Source organism: Gordionus sp. m RMFG-2023, chromosome 2 (assembly GCF_954871325.1).
Source record: "Gordionus sp. m RMFG-2023 chromosome 2, tfGorSpeb1-WG-v2, whole genome shotgun sequence".
In the NCBI taxonomy this organism is placed as follows: Eukaryota; Metazoa; Nematomorpha; class Gordioida; order Chordodea; family Parachordodidae; genus Gordionus; species Gordionus sp. m RMFG-2023.
In genome coordinates, this window is record NC_088776.1 from 10,782,009 (window position 1) to 10,805,857 (window position 23,849).

The 23,849-nt window shown below is 26.3% G+C and overlaps 2 protein-coding genes across 2 annotated transcripts; both read left to right on the forward strand.

Annotated features, from left to right (window-relative positions):
• Positions 1 to 2,475: 2,475 nt before the first annotated feature.
• LOC135924068 (DBH-like monooxygenase protein 1 homolog) lies at positions 2,476 to 19,491 on the forward strand. The gene is made up of 6 exons (XM_065459116.1): positions 2,476 to 2,971; positions 8,970 to 9,113; positions 15,868 to 16,146; positions 16,789 to 16,926; positions 18,116 to 18,403; positions 19,309 to 19,491. Exons 1-6 carry the CDS (start codon positions 2,579 to 2,581, stop codon positions 19,489 to 19,491), a joined length of 1,425 nt encoding a protein of 474 aa, XP_065315188.1. The 5' UTR covers positions 2,476 to 2,578.
• A 104-nt stretch (positions 19,492 to 19,595) lies between these two features.
• LOC135923563 (uncharacterized) lies at positions 19,596 to 22,804 on the forward strand. The gene is made up of 5 exons (XM_065458380.1): positions 19,596 to 19,802; positions 20,201 to 20,383; positions 20,685 to 21,112; positions 21,307 to 21,478; positions 21,568 to 22,804. The coding sequence occupies exons 3-5, from the start codon at positions 20,880 to 20,882 to the stop codon at positions 22,339 to 22,341; spliced, it is 1,179 nt and encodes a 392-aa protein (XP_065314452.1). The 5' UTR covers positions 19,596 to 19,802; positions 20,201 to 20,383; positions 20,685 to 20,879; the 3' UTR covers positions 22,342 to 22,804.
• The last annotated feature ends 1,045 nt before the right edge of the window (positions 22,805 to 23,849 follow it).

Consider the following 23,849-nt stretch of genomic DNA (forward strand, 5'->3'; position numbering starts at 1 on the left):
ATAAAATACTAAGAACTAAAAACTAAAATAAAAAATAAAAAATAAAAAACTGAATGTTTATCTATTTTAATATGGATACGTTCGATTTTTGGATAGGGTTGCTTTAGCAACCTACACATTAAACAAATTTAAAGCATAAGTCTGAAAATGGCAAAATTTTCCGGCTCTGTTGGGTTTTCATTTTTCCCCGGCCACGCCGAATTTGCACCCGGGGGATTCCAATTTTCTAAGGTTGCCCGCACCGGTTTTATTAATCCATAAATTACTATAGGAAAAGAAAATAGTTTATGCAGTTCTAATAATTAATTTTTTTTAAAAAAAATGTATTATTAATCAAAGCAATTGAGGATTATGTTATGAATGTAAACAATACGGAAATAAATAAATAAATTATTTTAACAAGAAAATTTATTATTTCCATTCTCTATTAACGGGCCAGGCAGTTTCACTTTTCCTCCGGGTGGCCCATTAAATTTGCCTTGTCCATCTAATTCTAGCTCAATATCTGATGGCTATGTTTTTAATGTAGTGTGGTATATAAGATTATTTAATACTGAGTACACTGAAAAAGTAATACTAATAATTCGCTTATATTATGGTCACCAGCTGATTTGTTTTAAATGACGATTCAAACATGCCTTTTAATGTTTGACTCGACAGTGGAGTAAAAAATATAGGGTTAAATTTCTGAATATTTTCAAAAAAGGTTCAAGGAATGTTCAACTAAAGGAAATTTTTTAGTTGGATGAAATATATTTTAAAAATAAATAAGTATCTGAAGTAAGGAGTAGTAGGTTAGAGGGATATAAGTTAGGGTTATTTAAAGGTTTGAGAGATATAGGGTAGGGTTTATAATTAGTTTTTAATAAAATGTAATCCTTTTTATTAATAACCTGTCAAACCTGACAGGTCATGTGATTATAAATAGACGAAAAACTAACCTAACGTCACCATTTAAGAACAAAAACACGAATTTCTATGTTTTTAGCCGTTTAAACCAAGTTTTTAACAAAATTTTTCTTAAAATAGCAGCCCACATTTAGAAGAAACTAATATAAGTTAAAACACCTTTATGATAACGGATTTTCTACCCCAAACACTTGAAGATTAAGCCTGATTAGCGACATTTAGCCATTACCCAACGATATTCTCCTCACCACATTAAATTTAATCGAGGAACCTGCCTAAAATATTTTTTAGATTTTTTACGATATCAAAAATAAATAAATAATGCATTGTCTAGTCCTTTGTATCAAATCTATTTTTCTTTTTTAAATACAAGATCATAACTATATATGAAATAAATATTATAATTGACGCAATTTATCTTTGTATTAAACCTTTTTGCGTTTACCTTTCCTTTTCTTTTATCCAAATAAAATCCAGTTCTAGTACAATGATTAAAAGGTAGAGTATGGAGAGAGACAATAATTTTTATAACATTTTGAATAATTATTTTTCTGAAATTTTTTTTAAAAATAATATCAATAAAAAGCCATTATGTTAAAGGGCTTTTCGACTAATTTCCTGTTTGCTTTATAATTATTATCAGTACACGATCATTTTAACTAATAAATTGTATAGTCGTTGCATTGATTTTAAAATCATAACCAAGCCTAATGCAAATATTACAGTTCAATATTATTATAAATTTAATTTTGATCATTTTTTAAAACTATAAATAAATTATAAGTCACTTTTTAAATTATAATCGTAATGATATAATTAAATTTTTTTTTTTAAAAAATGATCTATTTATTTTTAATTTAACTTTTTATTTTATAATACAAATCGGTCATAATCATAAAAATGGTAAAAAAAATTATTTATCTATAATAAAATTTATGATTTCTCTACTAACGAAACAAATTTTTTTAAAATTTATTTATATCATAAAAGCGCTCTTCCTCGAGGAGACTATAGATTATGGGCGTCACTTACTAAATAAGTTTTGAATTAATGATTTGACTTCTTTCCCAAAAGCGAGAAAGGAATTTATGACATTGAATTGAAATTAAGAAATCAATATATTAATCAATTTCAAAGACTATAAAATCTTAACTTTGTCAATTCAATTTTTCATAGAATATTGGATTGATTTTTTTAAAAATAAAATCATAATTATTTTGATTTTGAAGATTATGCAATGTTTAATGATGGCGACTAATAATTAATTAACTATTTATTTTTTTTGAATAAAAATAATTTTTTTTTAATACAATGTTTAAAATTTCTTTCTCTTTTTATTATCTAACTTTTTTGTTTTGATTTTTGATTATTTTATTTTTAACAAAAATTATTAAATAAAAAAAAGTTTTGTGAAATATTTTTATATTCTTTTTTTTAAAAAAAAATAAAATAAATAATAAAAAAAATAAAAAGTAATATAAAAAGTAATATAAAAAGTAATAAAAAAAATATAATTAAAATTACATAATAAATGATTTATTTTATTACAAAATTATCGTTTGGAAAATTTCGTCAACTTTTAAAAAATTTAAATCTCTGTATGAAAAGTTAAAATTCTATTCTTTTTTTTTAATTTTAATTTAAATATGAAAATAATATATAAACGGAAATGGAAATCAATATCATTCAAAGAGGATTCTTAAAATTATCTTGGAAATTGTTAATCTACGCGGCCATTTTATTGACAATATTCTTAAATATACTTACTGTGGCCACCGTATCTACCCCATACAAGAATGACGAAACATCGTTATTCGAATATTCGCTTTGTTTGGAAGAAAAGGGAAATGATAATTTTTTGTCTAATGAAAATAAAAAATCCGATCATTCAACATATTGCAAGATCTTGATCCATTGGAATTTTAATGATTCTCACGTTTGGTTTGAAATGGAAGCCGAAACCTTGGGTTACATTACTTTCGGATTTTCTTCAACACCTAATTTAATCCATTCTGATGTCATAATCGCGTGGATCACCACAAATGGAACGATATATTTTAGAGTAAATATTTGTCGATATAATAATTAATTCAGATAACTTTCTTAATGTATAGTTTAGTTAGTATCTTTGTACGGTTTTCTGGAGCGGGCCATTTAGAGGCTATTAGCAGGATTAAAAAAATTTTAAATATAATTTCAGTTTTACCCTTTTTTATCATGCTTTTTTTTCAATTTAGTTATTTTAATATTTTTTTATAGTCATATATTTTAAAATTTATCGAAAACAAAATAATTAGTGTTGTTAAACTACTCGATTAGAGTATATTTTAAAAAACGGCTAATTCACTATTTTATCCAGGAAAATATTATGAAAGCTTAAGATTGTCATTGAGATCACAAAGGTTTGGACATCAATTAGTGAAATTTTGAGGTTTGTAATATTTTCTGGCTAAAATATTGAGTTAATAATCTTTTTAACAACACTGAAATTAATATTTTAAGATCAAAATAGGCTTAAAACATATTTGTGAAAATTGTAAAAACTTTGTCATTAGGCTTCCTTAAAGTTTTAAATTGAGATTGAAACAAGTTTTGGACCGACCTATATAAAATATATTCATATAGTAGTTATTTTTTGGCGGGGAAAAGTGTAGGTAGGGATGTAACTTTATTATATTTAGATTTTGATATTTATGATAACTTTCAAATTTTTTTTAATAGGGAGGATCTCCCCTTGTCTACGCCTACATTTAATTTAGTTATAATTGGTATTTTAATCATCTGATCTGATGATTCATTATAAACCCTTCATTAATGGTCCAGCAATTATTAAAACCGATATAAAACATAACTTACGTTTGATCTTAAATAACTTGGTTAACCGATGACCTTTCTCTATTTATACCATCCCATGTTTTGGCATTAACTAATACCTCTGAGTGGAGACTAAATAAATCACACTATATTAAATTATTATGCATATAGCTGACTAATCCCTTCATTTGCGATTCTGCTGATTATTAAAGAGGTAGCATAAGGAATATTGTCTATATAAAAAAGATAAAACTCATTGCTATTATTCAAAATAGAAGGTGTAATGAATGATAAGAAAACAGAGGTTTAAATGTCAAAATTGTTCAACTTTTGTTTGTAACGATCAGTATGTTTTATAATATAATCCTCGTGGTTACAAAATAATGATTAAGACAAGGTACCAAATTTTTTAAAACAGCACTAGCTCTTTAATAATTATCTTATCAAATAAAATATAGAAAATTAATATTTTAAAATATCAGCAATGTTGATATGTGTAAAATTTTTGGACCTCTTTGAAATATTTCCCGAGATAATAGATGTTGAAAAATTGCCGAAAAATTTACTCCACATTTACTAGTTTGGGATTTGTTTTTCTTTACTCTATGGGGTATAATGTGGTCCTCTAGTTTAGTAACCTGGCTATTTCCTTATATGTTCTTACTATATATACAAAAATATGACTCGGATCGAACATTTGCATTATTCGTATTCGAATCATATTTATATTTATATTTAGAATTGAATAATTGTATTACTCAATGTCGTACGAATATAAAACATTATTTAATTTGATTCGAGAATATTCGATTAGATAATTAAATTAAAGTAAATTCTATATTTTAAAAAAATGAGGAAAAAAATCAGAATATGAAAAAATTTAATATAAAAATTTTTTTTCAGACTCTGGAAAAATTAGATTATTAAAATTTAAAAAGTTATATTAGATGTGGAAATAAAGTTAAAAAAATTTAATGTTCTGTTGGTTAAAAAAATATTTACAAATAATTTTAAATATTTATGAATAAGTTTTAATATTTACAAATTGTTTTGTGTCGTATTTACGATAAATTTTGAATAATACGAAGTATTTCAAAAAATACTAATAATTTCGAATAATTCAATTTAATAATGGATAAAAAATTATTCGAAGAAAAATATTTTTTTCAATTCGAAAATACGAATCTAATATCGAATAATCCGTTTTAGGTATAGTTTTTACCAAGATATTCTTAAATTCTTAATCGGTGGCATAAAAACCACCATAGAAGAGCACTTCAATCAGGCCTTTTTAGGGCTCCGCGTGAAAAAAAAATTGTGATCATTACCTAAAGCAAATACCCTTTTGTGAAAGAAAAATATTTGAAAAGATATTATGTAAGCCTGATGATTTTGCTCATAGATGGCAGAAAAGTTTTGGCTTTTATTCGCCATATCTTGAGGCTTGCACAATATTATTATGGCTAAAATTTTATTCTGGCCGTTTTTAAAAATCGACCCAAATCGTGCTTTTTAACAACACTGTTATCAAAGGCCAGTTAATGGAGATTGCAGGCGAACACGGTGAATGGGCTGTAATGTCTAGAAAATTATTTTATATACAATTACATGTCACTTTTTTCTTACTATAAGAGTATTTCTTTACGAAGAAGAGATTTGTATCAAAAAAAAATTATATATAATATATTTTATTTGCATAATATCATTTTCTTTTATCTTTAGTATTTTTATAAAAAGTACCGACTTTTCTTTTTTATCGACAAATTAAAAGTTACATGATGATATTTGTTCTCAAATTAACAACTAGCCATTAAAAATTATGCATTTTTATATGTCTCCTCTATCCCTAGCCCTAATACATTTAAAAACCCTGGAATTATTTCTTTTTTATGGCCTTTTACTTTTAAACTATATAGAATAAATTAAAAGCCTTGATTCTGGCTTAAAAAAAACCATTTTATTACATAATTTTCATTAATAAATCTTTGAAATATTTATGTTTCATTTTGATGTGATATTTTTTTTTACATCTGCATGTAATAATTATTAATTAAAAGAAATATTATAATTTATAAAAGAAAAGATAGAAAGAATAATTTTCTAAATTTTGCTCTTTCACCCCTCCCTTCTATTTCTTTTAATTTTTTAAAATTCCATCCAAATTAAAAAGTTATTTTTTTTAAAAAAAATAAATAAAATAATGATTTTTAAATTTCAACTTTTAGTCTTATCATGTAAAATTTTTAAAAAAATAATTAAAAAAAGGCTTCATTTTATTTTTATTTATTTCATTTTTTAAAAGAAAATTTTAGAAAAAAAAATAATGGTTTGTTGAGGTTAATATCCAAATGGCGTCGATAAGTCTTATCATTTAATCTAAAGAACCTTTTAGTCAAAATAATGGTTTGCTTGAGTAGCGAGGTCTAGTTGCGAAAAAGTATAAAATTTTAATTACTTTCATAACCGAATTAATCATGTCAGGCAAAATAGAAGGGTAAGAGCCCAACTTAATAAAATTAGTATTTAAAAAAGGTAAAGGAATAAGAAAACTTCCCCCATATTATTTTCCCGAAAAATAAATAAACTATTTAAAAGAATATAAATGATCAGCATCAAGCATATTCTCTATTTGTGTAGTTTGTTTTGTACCTTCTACATCCCTCCAATTAGAGTTATAATTCACTAACTTCGATTTTACATATTCAAATAATTATATGCTATCTATGACGATAATTGTCTTTATCTATTAATATCTACTTTTAAACAAAAATATATAGATTTTAACAATACATTTTATTTGTATCAATACTTAAAAACTCAACATAATAATTATATCTATCTTTATTATTTTAAAAATTAATTAATTAATTAAAACTCGTATATATTTTTGAAACGATAATTAGCTTAATAGAAAAAAGGGGCGGCCATAAAGATGAACCATTGTCAAATGACAATATAATGTAATTTGCTCTATATTACAGGAAAGACTGAATGGATAGAAGAAATGCCAAAATGAGAAGTCATTGGCCTTTTTTTTTGTCGAGAGAGATATGATATTTGTAGATATACTCTAATTAGAAACGGATTTATATAATTTGTTTCTGTCGCCTTTTTAATATATATTATGACGGGATTTAAAATTTTTGTGTTATTTGACCATTGGCATTCACGAGGATATCTAATTAATTCACGACGAACTGTCTCATATTTTATTATGTAATTATTTTAAATTGTTATTTATGCAGTGTTATTAGATAAATAAACGAAATAACAGACTCCCCCCTTTTTTCAAAAAAAAATTTTTTTAAATCGCCCATTATATAAAAAATTTTTAATAATAGGATTGCAATTAAGATATTAAAATTTAATTTCAAATTAATATCAAAACAAAACACACCCTACCACTCATATTATTTAAAATATCTTTTTTTTCTATTCTTATTTATCGAGTGTTTTTTTAAATTAAATTGTTTTAAAGATTAATTTTTTTTTTTAGAAATAGATCAAAATCTTTAGATTAAGCTGAATTATAATATAACCCTTTCTTTGTAATTTAAAAACAACAGAGTAATTTTTTAATTTATTTTTGTAAAGGAGGGGATTTCTTTTCATTATTACGATTAACCTTATATACATTTGTAATTAATTTTTTTTATTTGTAAACCAACCATTTAAATTTTATTCGACACGCGTCTACCTCGTGGCCCCCTTCCCAACTCCTTCCCAAAGTGAATAACTATGAGGTCCTCTTGATGACTAAATTATAAAATAGAATGGACATAGACTTTATATGGTAAGAATTGTTATGTGGAATTCGCGGGGAATTAAGTTTTGGAATGATTCCCGAGAAAAATAGCAGGATAATAAAAAAAATAGGGAGAAAAATAAGGAAAAATATGAAGCTAAAGTTAAATACTTAATATTTTATTTATATATATAATACAATTAATATAAGCAATATAAGTCCAAATAGAAATGAATTTATATTATTAAGAGTAATATGAGATAGAATAATTAAAAAAAATCATCCCCAGAATCAGAAATACATTCATAGAAGCTATTTATTTATTATTTTATTGAATTCTGTGAGAATTTCATCAGGCGGATGTAGATGCCAGATTAATGGTGAAATATTTACAAACGCTTCCCTTGTAGCATATCATAACGTTTCCAAAAACTTTTTTTTTACTATTTAGTTATATTTGTGTCTAAAGGCGTTCCAGGATTTTCCTATAGTGGGGAGGGGGCACTATGAGGAGTGTTTTTCCTCCAAATATTTTATTGGAGTCTTTAACCACTTATTGTAGGCCTTTAGCTATATAATATTTTTATAAAAATAATGTGGGGTTTCACTTATTTTTTTATAAAAATTTTGTATTATAGTTGTTATTTGTAAAGGTTATTAACTACTAATTTTTCAGTCTCCACCTCCCTCCTGAGCCAGACTATGTCTAAATTTAAATTTAGATGATTGTTTAACATATGGAGTGGTAAAGGCAGTTGAAAGTTCATGGGTAGACACGTTGCCAAGATAACGTTGGTCCAAGATTTGCTACAAAATGATTTTTCCTGTTTTTATTTAGTCATTTTGCTATGAGTAAAGATGTAAATTATGTTTTATTTCTGTAAATATTTTTGGTACATGAGATAAATATGATTTTCCTATGCACTTGTAAGAGGAAAATAATTATAATATGGTTTAAGAAATATATATAATCTACAATCATATATATCAGTCTCATATTTTTTTTATGATCAATTTATTGGGAGGAATGGCAAAAACTGATAAAAATATTATAATATTTTGCAATATCGAGAACCTACAGATGATATAACAGAAAAAATAACGTATAGGAGCAGTGGTAAATAATAAGTTGATGTAATGAGAATGAAAGATAATGTTAAACCAGATATAGTTCCACTAAGAAAATGTTATTTAAAATTTGACTGAAGATAAAAAAGGAAGAGAAAATAAAAAGAAATTGCCATATATTTATAAAAATTAAATGGGGGAACATTTTTCTGAGTATTTACCCTTTGCATACATAACTAGGTATGAGATTGAATTTCACTTGTTGGAGGACCCCAAAACACCCCCCCCCCCCCCGATGATATTAGCCTTTTATTATCTACCCTATACACCACATCATATTCTATATAACAAAATTTAGATTTGACATAAAAGCTATCATATATAATAATATTTATTTTTCACATAATTATATATATTTTTAAAATATATACAGGATAGCTATATGATCAACGATAATTTGCCCTTAACCGACGAATATCAAGACTACCAATATTCAGGCAAACAAAACTCGACTCATACTCTCCTCAATTTCGTGAGAAAACGAGATACCTGTGATTCTATGGACTTTAGGCTAACGGTAAATTACATTTTTTTTTACAATAGTTGATAGTTTTGTTAAATTTTTTCTCTCACTTATTATTTTTATTTATGCACTTTACAAACCTAGGCGATTATACACTTGTCACAATTATTTATTTTTTTAGTAAATTGGTTTAAAAAATTAGTAATTTTTAAACGTATTCACCATCTTCTCCATAAAATGTATCAAAGTTAAATTTCTAAGTCAATATTAAGGTTGTTTATTATATTTACAAGAGAACTTAAAATTGTAAGTTTTGATTTGCATTTTTAAAAAATAATCTTTTGAGGTGGTGTTGGTGGATGTCGAAATCAGTTATAATAGGACAGATGTTCAATTTTTCGTTTTGATTTGTTGCAATATATAAATTATTTTTATTCATACAAATTTTTAAATTAAAAATTATACACTTTAAAAAAATATAATTTGTAAAAAATATATAATTATAGAGTTTATAAATTCCTTTTAAATTTTTTATAATATTATATATATATATACCTTTTCATAAAAAAATATCATAATCATTATAATTTGTAAGAACGAGCATCTTCCGTCAACAGTCAGAGTGCTACAATTCTACTTTTCTTCTTATTCCTTTTAAAATCTAATAACGTTTGAATTATTAGGTTACTCTGTCATTAATATACACAAATACTTTATTGTATGAGCCGAATAATATACACTTTGTTCCTCAAAAAAAATGAACCAAGAGTATAACACTTTAAGTAAATACATGTAAAATATTTCTTTGATGCTTTACGTTATATGTAGTACATTTGGCTTTTTACCGAAATCTATAAAATGTGTTACATCAAAAGACCGATTGGTTTTAAAAATGATAAATTTTACATATTGTTTTTTCTTCTTCCTTAATTCCGGTTTTGTAATTTGTATATTTTTTTAATATTAAATTTAAAACTAATTGTCATATTTATGTAATAATTAATTATCATTTTTCTTTTTATAAATATGTATTATACTATTATTTCACATCCCCTCTTTTTTTTCTGTAAATGATCCTTTAGGGGGTTAAAATTGTATAAATAAAACATCTTTTGACAAATATTACCTTTATTAATAATGAAGGTATTACATATACTAATAAAAATATGTGTATCCGTTTTTTTGTCTCTTCTTCTTTCAAAACTAATTACTAAAACAAATTTAAAATTAAAATTAACACGTTGATGTAAAAAAATTGTAAAATTTATCATTCATTCTGTTCTGAATTATTTATCAATATTATCATATGATCAGTATTAATAAAAAAAAATCTCTCCATTTAAGTCGATTTTCAAAAATGTCTCAATATTTTAGCCAGAAAAATATTGTCAAAACCCCGATATTTTGCTAATAGATGTCTTAACCTTTGTGCCACACATGAGCAAAATCTTCAGGTCTGCAAATATTTTTGAATTTTGCTTCACTGACGACCAGCTTTTAAAGGGATGTTTTTTTAACATTGTGAATAAAATAGATTTGTTAGGCCAATTCCAATTAACTATTTTGGATCTCTAAACAGGCGCCCAATGGAAGATCCGTTTGCACGAGTTTCCGGCCCGGTCTAAAAACTTTGCATTAGGCCCGATTGACCTCGACTACTTCCATTCGTCTTTTTTCTTTTTGCAAGTTTTCTGTTTAAACTCAATATCTATTTGATTGAAATATTTATCCATTATAATGAATAATAAAGTATTTACTGAAGGTAATTCTACATTTGTTTTAAAGACATATTATGTTAATGGTGAAGTAGGTAATATGCAGGTTAATGATGCTTGGTACCTTAAGGTACCATCTATCAAATTTGAATTTTGTTCACTCTTCATTTGGATAGGCACTACCAAAGATATTTATAATATATATTTGAAAAATCGTGATTTTTGGAAAACCTCTATGGCCTAGTAGGCAAGAGCTTGGTTTACTTATCCCATGCTCCCGGGTTCGAATCCCGGGAATAATCATTTTTTTTTCTTATTCTAACTTGGTGGTTCCATCCTTGGGGGGATAATATATAGGAGGCCGGACTCGACCACGTGATTCCGTATTAATATATTAAATAATAAGGATCTTATTACATTTCAATAAATTTTGGTCGGTATTTAGCAAATTAGGTTGGTATTTAGAATATTTCCATACATTCACTTGGTAGTAAGCATCATTAACCTAATATGCAGAACTATATAAAAAATTTCATATCTGCATCAGAAACTTTAAATATGGTGCAGCCTTTGGGTCTGTCTTTATTAATATTTTTTTACCCAAATAATCTAATTTATATTATGGAATAAAAAACAAAATGAACCGGCCTTCATTTTTTTTTAAAATCTCCTTTATTTAAATTTGCACGATTTAATAGTAGTTTGTATTTTTTTTGTTAAAATGGTAGAATTTTGAGATTTTAAGTGTTTAAGATAATATCTTATAATTGGTGTATTAATAAGCGGAAGCAATATTTTACTAAAATTCGTAGTTAAAAAAGAATTATGTAAATAAATTTTGCAATTTGAAATCAAGATCACTCAACTCACTCATTTAGATGGGTTTACACAAATACATTTTTATCAATATTATGTAATTTTGCAAAAAATAAAATCTAATATTAATAGTTTAATTTGTCTATTCCATTCATTTCATAGTTCATTATTACGCATTTAATTTCCCACAGTTTTATAACTTTAGTTTAACAAAATCAATTAAATATAGGCATTTTTGCAATGATGCCATTTTATTTACTATTTATTTATTTATTTATCTAGAGTTTATATATCATTAAAGCATCACATTAAAATTACATTTAAGTGTTATATTATATGTATATTTTTATAATTTGAAAGAGAAAAAAAAACTAATTTTTCAAATTTTTCACCTATCTATGATAATGAAATTAAATTTTATATTGTTATTTATTTATGTATTTTTTTATTGAAATTTTTTAGCAAAAGGGGGACCCTTTGTTATTTTAATTTCATCCTAAACCAAACGAATCATAGTGTAGTGAGTTATATAGAAAACTTATCCCCTCAAAAATAAAGTAATTTTGCCCTGTCATTGTTTCCCTTGTATCCTCCATACATTTTTAATTTTCAAAAAAAATAAAAATAACTTTGCCCTGAAAATTACCGAATCAAAAAATCAGGAAAAATTTTATATTCGTTAACAACATAAAATCATAAAATGGTTTTATAAAATTTAATTTGTATATATTTTTTAACAAAACACTCCATCTCCGTTCATAGCATTTTAAAAAAGAAGATAATCATTATATAAATGAAGGAATTAGTTAGCAAATTTATGTGAGAAAATTTTTCATTTATTTTAAAAAAGAAAAAATATTCATATATTAATAAAATTATGAAAATGAATAATTATTATTATTCAAGGGAAAGGGAATTGATTGAGTGGGAATAATTCTTTTTTTTATTTAAAAATAATAAATAGTATATTTTGTTATGTAATTGACATTATTGCCAACTAAATAAAAACGATTTTGTTTTATAAACTTTTATTTTACCTGAGAAAGTAGTTCTAATTCGATCAATTCTTGGTTTGATCCTGATTTTATAAAAAAAAATAAAATAATATTTGATGGTGAAGAAAGGTAATCGTAATAAACGGTATATCAGGAACCCTTTGATTTTTAAAATTTTGATAGAAATTAATAAAAGTGACAGAATAGGTCATCTTATATCAGTAATTTAAAAGCATTTTTATTTATGAGTTGTTATAATCGATTTATAAATTATATTTTTTTTGAGAATAGATTAAAGCATTTATGAAGTTTGTTGGGGTCGAATCCTCTGCATAATCTAAGCCATTCAAGCAAAGTAGAGGCCATTTTCATCCAAGGGTCGTTTATTCAGAGTCACACTAAAGTATGGGGAGTGCCTTTCGTAATTGATAATGATAGTCAATGATCTGCGTGCTAACATAGTCTTTATCTTTAAATTAACTGAAAATATAACAGGAAATTTTAAAATGGATACCGATTTTGTATGCATACTAAGAGAGTAACCCTCTTAAATTTAAATGAAATAATTACATCGTAAGCCTCGCCACTAGGATTGTCAAATCGAGCTTTGTAACAACCCTACCCCCTTTTAAGAGGGTTCTGACTGGGGTTACCTTAAACAAACCGGAGTAATTTAATTGTACAAATTTGATATTACATGGATATCAAACAGCATAATAGTGCGCATAAATTAGGTTGCCTCTTTTGTTAGTATCGTCGATTCAAAATTTTAACTGAGTTATAAAAAATAATTGGTTTTTGTAAATTATATTATTATCGTCTGCCTTTTTTATTTCATCAATTTCTAAATATTCCATTTTAAAAGCTAAGTATTTTTTTATATAATATTAAATTTAAAAGGGATTTTTACCCTCAACCTTATTATTCTTATCTGGGTAACAATCAACTAGTGTTGTTAAACGGCTCGTTTTAAGCCGATTTATAAAAGAGGCTAACTCAATATTTTAGCGGAAAAATATTTGCTAAGCCTCGTGATTTTGCTAATAGATGTCCAAACCTTTGTTCCTTCTACAAACAAAATCTTCAGGCTTGCATAATATTATTCTGGATGAAATATTGATTTAGCCGTTTTTAAAAATTTGCTCAAAACGAGCCGTTTAACACTACAATCAACTATCATGCGAAAAAAAACGTGTATACCAACGTGCAAAATGAATGAACGAATAAAAACTTTTTTTTAAAATGGTTTCTAATGCCAAACGATAATTTGAACCAATTTATATGCATCATTTGAAATCATTATTTCCGTTTATGGAGCAGGTTTTGAAAGGTTCAATGTGTGCTCACATTATAAACTTGTATTTTATATTTCGGATAAGTCCATGACATTATTGGCAGGAGATGACTCACATAATTCTTGGAATTCAAAATGATACAATTGTTCTATTGTTGTTTTATATAAATAAAAATAATTTCCACGAAGAGTGAAGAAAAAAAATTCCCCCCTGACCTGTTGAGTTGACACCTATCCTAGATTGTCAGAATTTTTTTTTATATAAAGTATTTCATATTTTTATGGAATGGAATGTTGTAAAATAAATAATAATAAAATTTTTTTTTCTCAAAAATAATTTTAAAAGTTATGTAACAATGATACACTTTTTTTTATGCATTTGTCGTGTCACCTCATTTTCGTGGAAATAAATTTTTTAAACAAATATAAAAAAAGATAAATAAAGCTTTTCAATGACACGCCAAAAATTCCCATTTAATGCGCACATCCCCCCCCCCCTTGCTTTTTAATAGGTGGACATGGAATTTCTCACGTGATCTATTCTTAAATTTTACGCGAGAATACTATCTAGGGCTGTGCTAAAACTTTTGGCAGCCAAATGTGTGAAAATAATTTGATGATCCTTTTAAAAGAAATCCTAATTTATCTAATTTTTTTTAAAATTAAATAATCATAAAAAACATTTTAAAAATCGTGCACAGACCTATCTGACAAAATATTTTCTGGGACTTGATCGAATTCGGATTTCTTTCTTTGAATTGTTTTCTGACATGGACATCGACAATATTTTATATTACTTTTTTTTAAAATCAATATATTTTATTCAAGAAATTATCTTTTAAGTATAACGCTTATAATTTTTCTGATTATGGTCCAACTCGGTGAAATTATTTTCAAATCACATGACCTGTCAAGTATTTGACAACCATTTTTAATATATATTACTCCTAACCTATATCTTTCTAACCTTTATATCATTTACTTGTTTAACCTAAAATATATTTCATCCAATTAATTTTCTGATTTCTTTGAAATATCTTTCAATCGTTGGAATTTCATACTTTTTCTGATTTCGTTGAAATGTCGTTTTTCAACAACCCAATAAAATAAATTAGATCTCTCTGATTGGACTGGTCCAAATTTTTTATTTATTTGGGATTGGATCGTACGTACTTGAAGTTCGATGCAAGGCTTTAAATTTAGATAATATTAGAAATTTGCAATTCACCTTTGAATCCACAAGAAACTAAATTTGGTTCCTCAAAAAATTGCTCCCGGTGCCGCCATGTCTCTCAGTTTGGGCGAGCCTGATCCTATTAGAATTTTGTTTCAAGTTTAAACTCTTCTAATTTGACTATTTGCATTGTATCGAAAATGTCTCACTTTCTATAAACAACATTTTCAAATTTTATAACTTTGGTTTGCAAAATTTTTGATTCTTAAAAAAATTGGATTATATATATTTTATTATTTTACATGGATTAAGACAGAAAGAAATAAAATCAAAGAAAGAAACCGCTTTGTCCAACGATTGAAATATTTTTATAATTATAATAAATATGTGACGAAAATAAATATCACGTATACGTTACTTTTTTATATCTCGAATAAAATTGCTAAACGGACACCTGTATGCGTGCGCTAAAAAAAACAGGTCAAAGAATAGGAAATACAATATATTTTCAGCAGAGTTTGAAATTTTTTTTTTTTTGAAGAACAGAGTTTTTTGATCAAATTTTACCTACTTCTCTTTCTTTTTTTCCTTTTTTTTTTCTTTCCCAAAATCTTTTTAAATTTTTTTTATATAAATGAATCATTTGTAATTCACGCGTAAAAATTTTTCAAGATGAAATCAAAATTTCTTTTCATACTCTGATTTTCATTCAGTTAGGTATCAATTTCGCAAACCATTTTTTTCAAAGGCTAATGGGGATATATAAGTTTTGTAGTTTTGTTTTAAATTAATTTTTTTTTTGAAAAATATTTAGCCAGATACAATATATCTTCACTGGTCATACCATTCATCGGACCCGGATATCTCTGATTCCCAAAATTCGTTTTTATTTCACGGATTAGTAAGAGGGGTTCGACCCGTGAACTTGTTCAATAGATATCCCAATGATTTCTCGAAATATGGAATCGAACAAATAGGCTATAATAATAATATTGGTAATTCGACACGAAGCAACACGGCCACTATCGACAAAGATAGCGATGGAAGGAAGATGGGCGCGGAAACCGTCAGGACCTTTGACTTGTCTATCAAAGTATAATTTATAATATAATAGCGTTTTATGTTTAAGGCTGAGCTCTAACTCGTTTTTATTTTAAATAGTTTTCAGGATTGCCACCAAAACATTCTTTTTTGAGCCGAATTTTTACAATTAAATCCTCTAAAAGAGTTGACTGACTCAATCCTATTAAGTAACAGCATTCAGGGGATAGATATTACATAACTGTCACACTTGGATAATTTAAAGAATATTCTAAGACAATATGTAAGCGCTGTATCGGGCAGCTGTTATAATATGTGGTCTGGGCCGAACTCTACTGTAATAAGATTCAAAATGCTATCTAAAAAATGGTTATTTTTTAATTATGAAGCTGCGCCCTCTTAATTCGTTAAAATTTTTATTCTTAATTCTGATTTTTTAAGAACAATTTCTTTATAATGCGCTTAAAGTTATATACCTATTCTTTTTTCTTTTTTTTAGTTTAAAAATCACATTCTGTTCAGACAAATATTTAGAATTATAAAGAAAAAAGGATTAGGTAGGACATAGCCTAATATATTATTTTGGCAGAAAGAGAATACATTACAAAAAAAATGTGTGCTTATTTCCCTTTTATTCATAAATTCTTAAAAATTTTTTCAAAAAAAGAATATAATTTTTTTTATTAAAAAACAGGTTAATACGAAAACGAATAACGACGAATTAAATAAGCTTAAAATTTTATCATTCGCCTCACCGTATCTGTGTCAACTCTTCAAATTACCTATATTATCATCATCGTTGAACGTCGACAAAAAATATCATATAATCAAGGTATGCACATCACATTTCGCTTTGTAATTTATCATTATATAATCTAACGTGATTTGATACCAACATCTATTTTATTTTCTAAAGATAAAACTTTTTTTTAAAAAAAATATTATTTTATATATACCTTTTTTAGGAGTTATTAATAATATTGCACTTAAAACCTAATCACAAAATTAATGATATCTATAAAAATATTCATTTTTTTTCTTTCAAAATACCACGGATTTAAAATGAATATTTTTAAAAAAAGGAAAGAGATTAATAATTTAATAATTTAATAAAATAATATAAATATTTTTTATTTTTATATAATTGTATTTAATTGTCATGGATCCCTTCTCATCCTATTTAATTATTTTCTTTTAAAAATAAAACTATTATTTTTAATTTTATCAATTTTTAATTGTTATACTTTTTAAAAAAATCTTAAATATCGTCGTAACACTTTTATCATAATAAGTCTCTATTGTTTTGAAGTTCGCCATTTTTCTGGTTTGGGAAAATAGGATTATAATTAATTTATAAGCTGTTCTTCTATTGATTAATTAGGTTAATTTTTATATTTCGTCCTCGTTCGCATAGGTTTTTTTTCTTTATTAGGGAAATTTTTTAAATTCTAGTTAAAGACTTGCAAGTCGGCCTTCATATTTAGGCCTAAAAAAAAATTTTCTCTCATCTTTTATTAAAATTAAACGATAATTATAAATTAAGACAAAAGCAAATTTATATGAATTTTGGGCCGAGCTCAGGCTTAAAAAAAATTAGAATTTTGAACTGCAATTAATAGTATAAACGTAAAAATAACGCGATATCATTCTCCATTTTATGGCACCAAAATTTCGCAAATATGTTGCTATGAAGAGGTATCAGAAAAGTTAATTTTTTATAAACAATTTTAAAAAAATTGTTTCCTAAGATGAGGGTATAAAATTTTTCTATGGTAACCTTAGTTACTAGTGATAAAGCATTTATTTTGCCCATTTAAGACTTCCTATCTAATTCACACTTTAAGTTGTGTCCTAATTTGGAAATATATAAAATTTTCTATAATAGGAAACGTTTTTATTTTTATGTTAAAATAGATTTCTTCTTTTTTTTTCGTTAGTACGAAAGTTTCCAAATTTTATTTTTGATAATCAGGCCATAGCCTTAAAAAGATAAAGAAAAAATATTTCATTTTAATTTATAGAGAAAATTGACCATCAAATCCCCAAATATCATGTACTCAACTCCAGGATACAAAATCGGAAATCAAGTCCATGACAGAGACCATGATGGTGAAGATACAATTAAAAATGCCGTGAAAGATAAAGCGCTGAAACACGCGGTCCTGTATTCTTGTAGTAGAGACGTCGATTTTTCGCAAACCTTTCCCGATTTAGAAGGAAACATTTTCCCTTGTTACCAACAAAGTTTCCCTGCCGAAATGTTCTATTGCAACGATATAGTAACCGGTTATACCCTGGGTGGCGACGAGGTTAATATTTATATTATTAAAAAATTTATAGTAATATAATTAGGGATATACCGATATTTACATCGAATCAGATCGGCCGATATTTCGCCCTTTTTAAAATATCGATTATTTGCCGATATTATAAAAATTTTCCGATCCGATAAAATGGCATCTTAATTGAAAAATAAAATTATCTCATATTTCTTAATATTTTTGTTTATTACTTATTATGTAAATAGATTAATGTTATTATATAAATAAGTAATTTATCAATAAAAATATTTTATATACTTTGGATAAAACTAACTGATTATTATAATATTATTAAATGACTTATGTTTTATGGTATAGTTAAATGAGAGATTTTATACTATTAAAAAGTATATGAGGTGATTAGATGTCTGTAATGATGCAAATTAGCTCCATTTGAGCCGATTTAATCGGCTAACTCAATATTTTAGCCAAAAAATATTGTCCAAGTCTCGATTTTGCGAATAGTGCAAAACATGCCATCTTTGAGCAAAATCTTCAGACTTGCGTAATATTTTTCTGAATAAAATAATGAATCAGCCGTTTTAAAAAATTGGCTCAAATAGCGCTATTTTGCAATACTTTGATATATGCATTATAAATTAAAATTTAAATAATACAAAATCATTTATAATATGGCAAAATCATTTATGATATCGCAAAATCATTTATGTTATCGCAAAATTATTTATGATATCGGATCGGTAATCGGCCTATATCTTTAATATCGGTAATAACGGATCCCATCGGATCGGCCTCCAAAAAGCGGTAGGTACATCCTTATAATTATGATTATTATACAATTTAAAGAATGACTTATTTTTAAAGCTGATGGCATTTCTTTGAGAGATTATGAAATAATTAAATAAATTAATAATTCTTTTTTAAACTAAAAGGAATTTTATTGGCCACCGGAAGCCGGACATTCAATGGGGACATCGTCTGACGCGGAATACGTGATGCTAGAACTTTTGATCGACCAAACTAAAATTCCCCTTAGCGAAATAAGCGGTGTCGACGAAAAGGCCCGATATGAAATGGGAAACACCGCTTCTAAAAACGAAAAAGGTATAATATAAGAATTAGATTATAATTCGTAACATCTTTAAATTTTTTTTATAAATATATATTCAATTTAATGAAAGTTTTGTTAATTTATCAAATAATGGACTTTTAAAAATATAACAACAAAAAAGATAACTTAAGGCATCCTGTAGTTCAAAGCTTGCAGTATGAAATTGGATTTCAGCTTTCGTATACCGATAAAGTTAGACGTTTTGATGCCGGAGTATTGTCAACAGGTCCGGAACCAACGGATTGGTTCTTTTTTCCCCCCGGCATTGAAAATTTAGTCGTGGATGGACATTGTAATGCTCTTTGCACAGCTCTAGTAATCTATATGATATTTATTATAAAATTCAAAAACCAAATATAATTATTAGTTTATTGATTCCGCTTTTTTTAAAAATAAAAATTAAAAAATAATCAAAAATAACAGCTTGATTCGGGCATTTATTTTCAAAATAAAATGATTTTTCGATTTAAAAAAAATCTCAAAATTTAGAAAATTATGAAACATATCCTAAATCTTCCATTAAAAGTTTTGTAAATTTTGAAATTCATAATTCCTACAAAATTATTTTTATAATACCATTTTGATTAATATAATTGCCCATTTCTTATTGAAAAATAATTAATATTACTTACTCTTTTTTTCCTAAAAATTTCACAACTTTATAAACTTTCACAGCCTTAGTTAAAAACGTCTTTACACATATTTATCAATAGGATTTTCCCAAAAAGGGAATACAGATTTACGCGACCCAATTTTATACGCATGGCGATGTCGCTAAAATTCACTCGATTCAGGCGAGAAATGGCAGAGAGGTGGCTTATATAGCGAGAGACGACAATTACGTTACAGAATACCAAAATGTCCGATATCTTGAACGAGTTAAAATTATCAAACCGGTAATGTATTAAATATTCCCCCCCCCTCAAATATAAATTAAAGCCAGTTTGCGATCTACGAATGACAGGAATAATTGCACCTTTTTCCATAACGATCACTATCCTGAGGAGGTTTAAAAAAAGTAACCTCCTCCATCAGTTAGTCACTTTGGCTTAACTAAATTATATTATTATTTTTAATTTATTTTTTAAAAAAGTGCGTATTTATTCGGTAAAATTTACTGTCGTTTTCAACTATCTAGTTTTCGCTATAAGTTGTTTTTGAACAATGTTAATTTACCTTATTTTTTTTACAAAACAGGGCGACCACATAATTACCAGATGTCACTATGATACAAGATCAATTACCTCTTCCGACAATCCAAATTTGGATAAAATCAATACAAGCAAACACTCCAATATATCGACCCCAAGCATAAATATAAAAAAAGGCGATGAAAGTGGGAATGCCAAAATATTTAGATCTTCCGGCATATTTTGGTATCAGAGACCGTGCATGCAATTTTTATTCTATTATCCGAAATTGAGTAAGCTCGCATCGTGCAAAAGTGAACCAGTCCCGAGCCAAATTTATAATATTTTTAAATCACTACCTAAAATTATTACCGGAAATGATAGTTATATTACCTCCACTAAGAATGTTACAGAAACGCCTTCGAAGAAGGAAAGGGGTAGACAATTGGGCGGAAATCTAAAATCTTACAATGAAAATGAACTTAACGGAAAATCGTAAAAATATAAAATTTTACATACTATTGTTTTTTTTTCCAATTTGACGGCCCTTCCAGACAGATGATAATTTAGTTTGAAATTATAAACAAGTGCCTTTAGGTGCATTAGAGCACTCATTTTTCTTAATAAATTTATTATCAATAAAAAAAAAGGTAAATTTTTTTTATTAATCAAAATATTATCAATTTAAGAATTTACGAAGTTACTATGGAACCCAACAATCAGCCACCAACAACGTTTTACGAGTATCTCAATATATTTCCATGGTCGAAGCAAAAATTAGCTTTACAAAATCTAAAAAAGATTTATGCTAAAGGAGATTACGTCAATTTGTGTAGAGATGTCAATCGCTCTCCCATCGCTGTAAGTATTTTCTCTAGATTAAGCTCAATTATTATTTAAGTTTCTTTCTTCATTTAATTGTTTTTTCATAACAAATTCCCTCTTTTTAGCCGAACGTCGAAAAAAGACATACTTACCCGACAATATATCAGAATTATCCAGAAAAGGTTACTGTTTCTTGTGCCAAACCCAAGATTCATACCAAATATCGTAAAATGCATAAATACTTAATTCATAAGATCGCTCGAAATGATTCTCATAATAATGATATTATTGGTGAATATATTCCTTCAAACAATAATAGATCCATTCACAAAGAAAAACCATTGTCGTCTATACATAACGATTCTGGATTGTTGTTAGATCGAATTATGTACAAATATTATTTGACTCGAAATAACAAGTTTTTCGTGATGAATACTACCTCCTCACATATCGAAGCGCGCAGCTATAACACCATAGCACCTCGTGAGCACGTTTCCTCGCCTAAACAAAAATTGTTTTCCCATTATCAAAATATTTTTGTTGGCCATAAAAATAAGAACACCTTTGACCTGATCAAGGAACAGCAAAATATCTTCAGTATTAAGGTCGTCGATGATAATAAGTCCATTTTTAAAGGGAAAATCTTCGAAATGGATTATGGAATTCGAAATAAAATGGTTAACTTCCGTTTTAATACTACCTCTTTCAATGAATATCGCAACCAAAAATTCTCCTTTGACAATATCCCTAATAAGATCAATAACGCTGACGGAGATAGCGATATATACGGATCGTATAGATACCATAGAAGTAAGGGTCAATCATCCGCGAATGCTATTGCCCTTAATACTTTGATATTGTTGATTACAGTGTCGTTAAATATAATAGTATTCGTCTGACGCGTTAATTGGAATTGGGTTTGATGTTACTACCTTTGCTCAAGGATAAATAAAGATCTTTTTTTAAAAAAATATTATATACAAAAACCAATGTCGCGCTATCGAATCATAAGTTTATTATCCCTAATTTTATGCAATCATTGTACAAAATTTTTATATACATAAAAGATTTCTTATTTTAATATATATATAAATTAATTCAGAGGGTGTTGTTGCTAGGAAGAGGCAAAGACATGTCCCACAATTCAAATTTTATTTGAGATTTTTTATGAGAAAATCGTTTATTGTTAGAACACCTAAAAATCAAGAAAATTATTCCAACGCGCTTAAAATGAGAATAGCCAACGACGCCAACGCTATTGATTAAATCTAGTTCATATATTTTTAAAATAATATTTCTTTTCCTCAATCCATGCAATAAAAAAATGTATTTAAATTATTTTATTATTAAACTTTAAATTCATTCTATAACAAATAACAATTATTGTAATGTTTTTTTTGTGATTATTATCATTTTATTTACAAAATATCTTAATTGTGTTTTAAAAAAATTGATATATATAGATAATTATCAGTATTTATTTTTTTGATAAATTCATTTTTTTAAAAAATAAATTAGATGTTATTTCTAAAAATAGATTACTTACTTATATAATAGTTAATTTTTAGCATTTTAAAAACAACTGCAGGCCATATTGGTTAGATCTAAGAGGTCATCATAGCTCACTTTTTAATCGCAACTTTTTTCCAGCTTGGTAATGTAAATTTTCGACATTTTCTTCACTGCTTGAAAAAATTATATATTTTTTAATGTCAACTGATTAAAATGAAATGTGATTACGATTTCAAAACTCTCATGGCTAAAGAACAAAAATGTAGGGGGAAAGTTAGCTAAGACGGCTTAAAAAAGTGTTTGAAATTTTCATTTTATTATAAATAAATTGCTGAATTATTTAATGTACCTAATTTCTCCTTTATCAAAAAATTATGTTTTTTAAATATTTTGAAAAGCTTTCTCTCTATAAATATCAATTTTTTATTCCCCTAGTATTTTTCATTTGTAATTAGTACTTTCTAAAAATGAAGTCTTTATTATACAAAAGCAAAGATGTGAAACTTCGAATATAGTAAGTAAATAAACTATTTTCTAATCGAATTTACGAAATATCCCTTTCCGTCCATTATTTATTTGTTTGAATTGATATATATAATATGTTGGGCTGAGCAGTATCATGAATACTTCTATTTAAAATATATTTATATTATATTTAGTATGATTTGACATAAATACAAATACTCACCCCCTATATATAATCATATAAAACGAAAGGTCCTTCAAAATATCTTCCAAAATCAATAAAGTGAGATCGCAATGAATTAATTAAAATTGTTTCAAAAGGTTGCACTATTATATTAAAATTCTGTGTCTCTGACGTAATTTCAAAATAAAAATGCCTATAGAAATTTTCAATCCGATATTATTGTGTACAATGGTTAATATCCCTCCA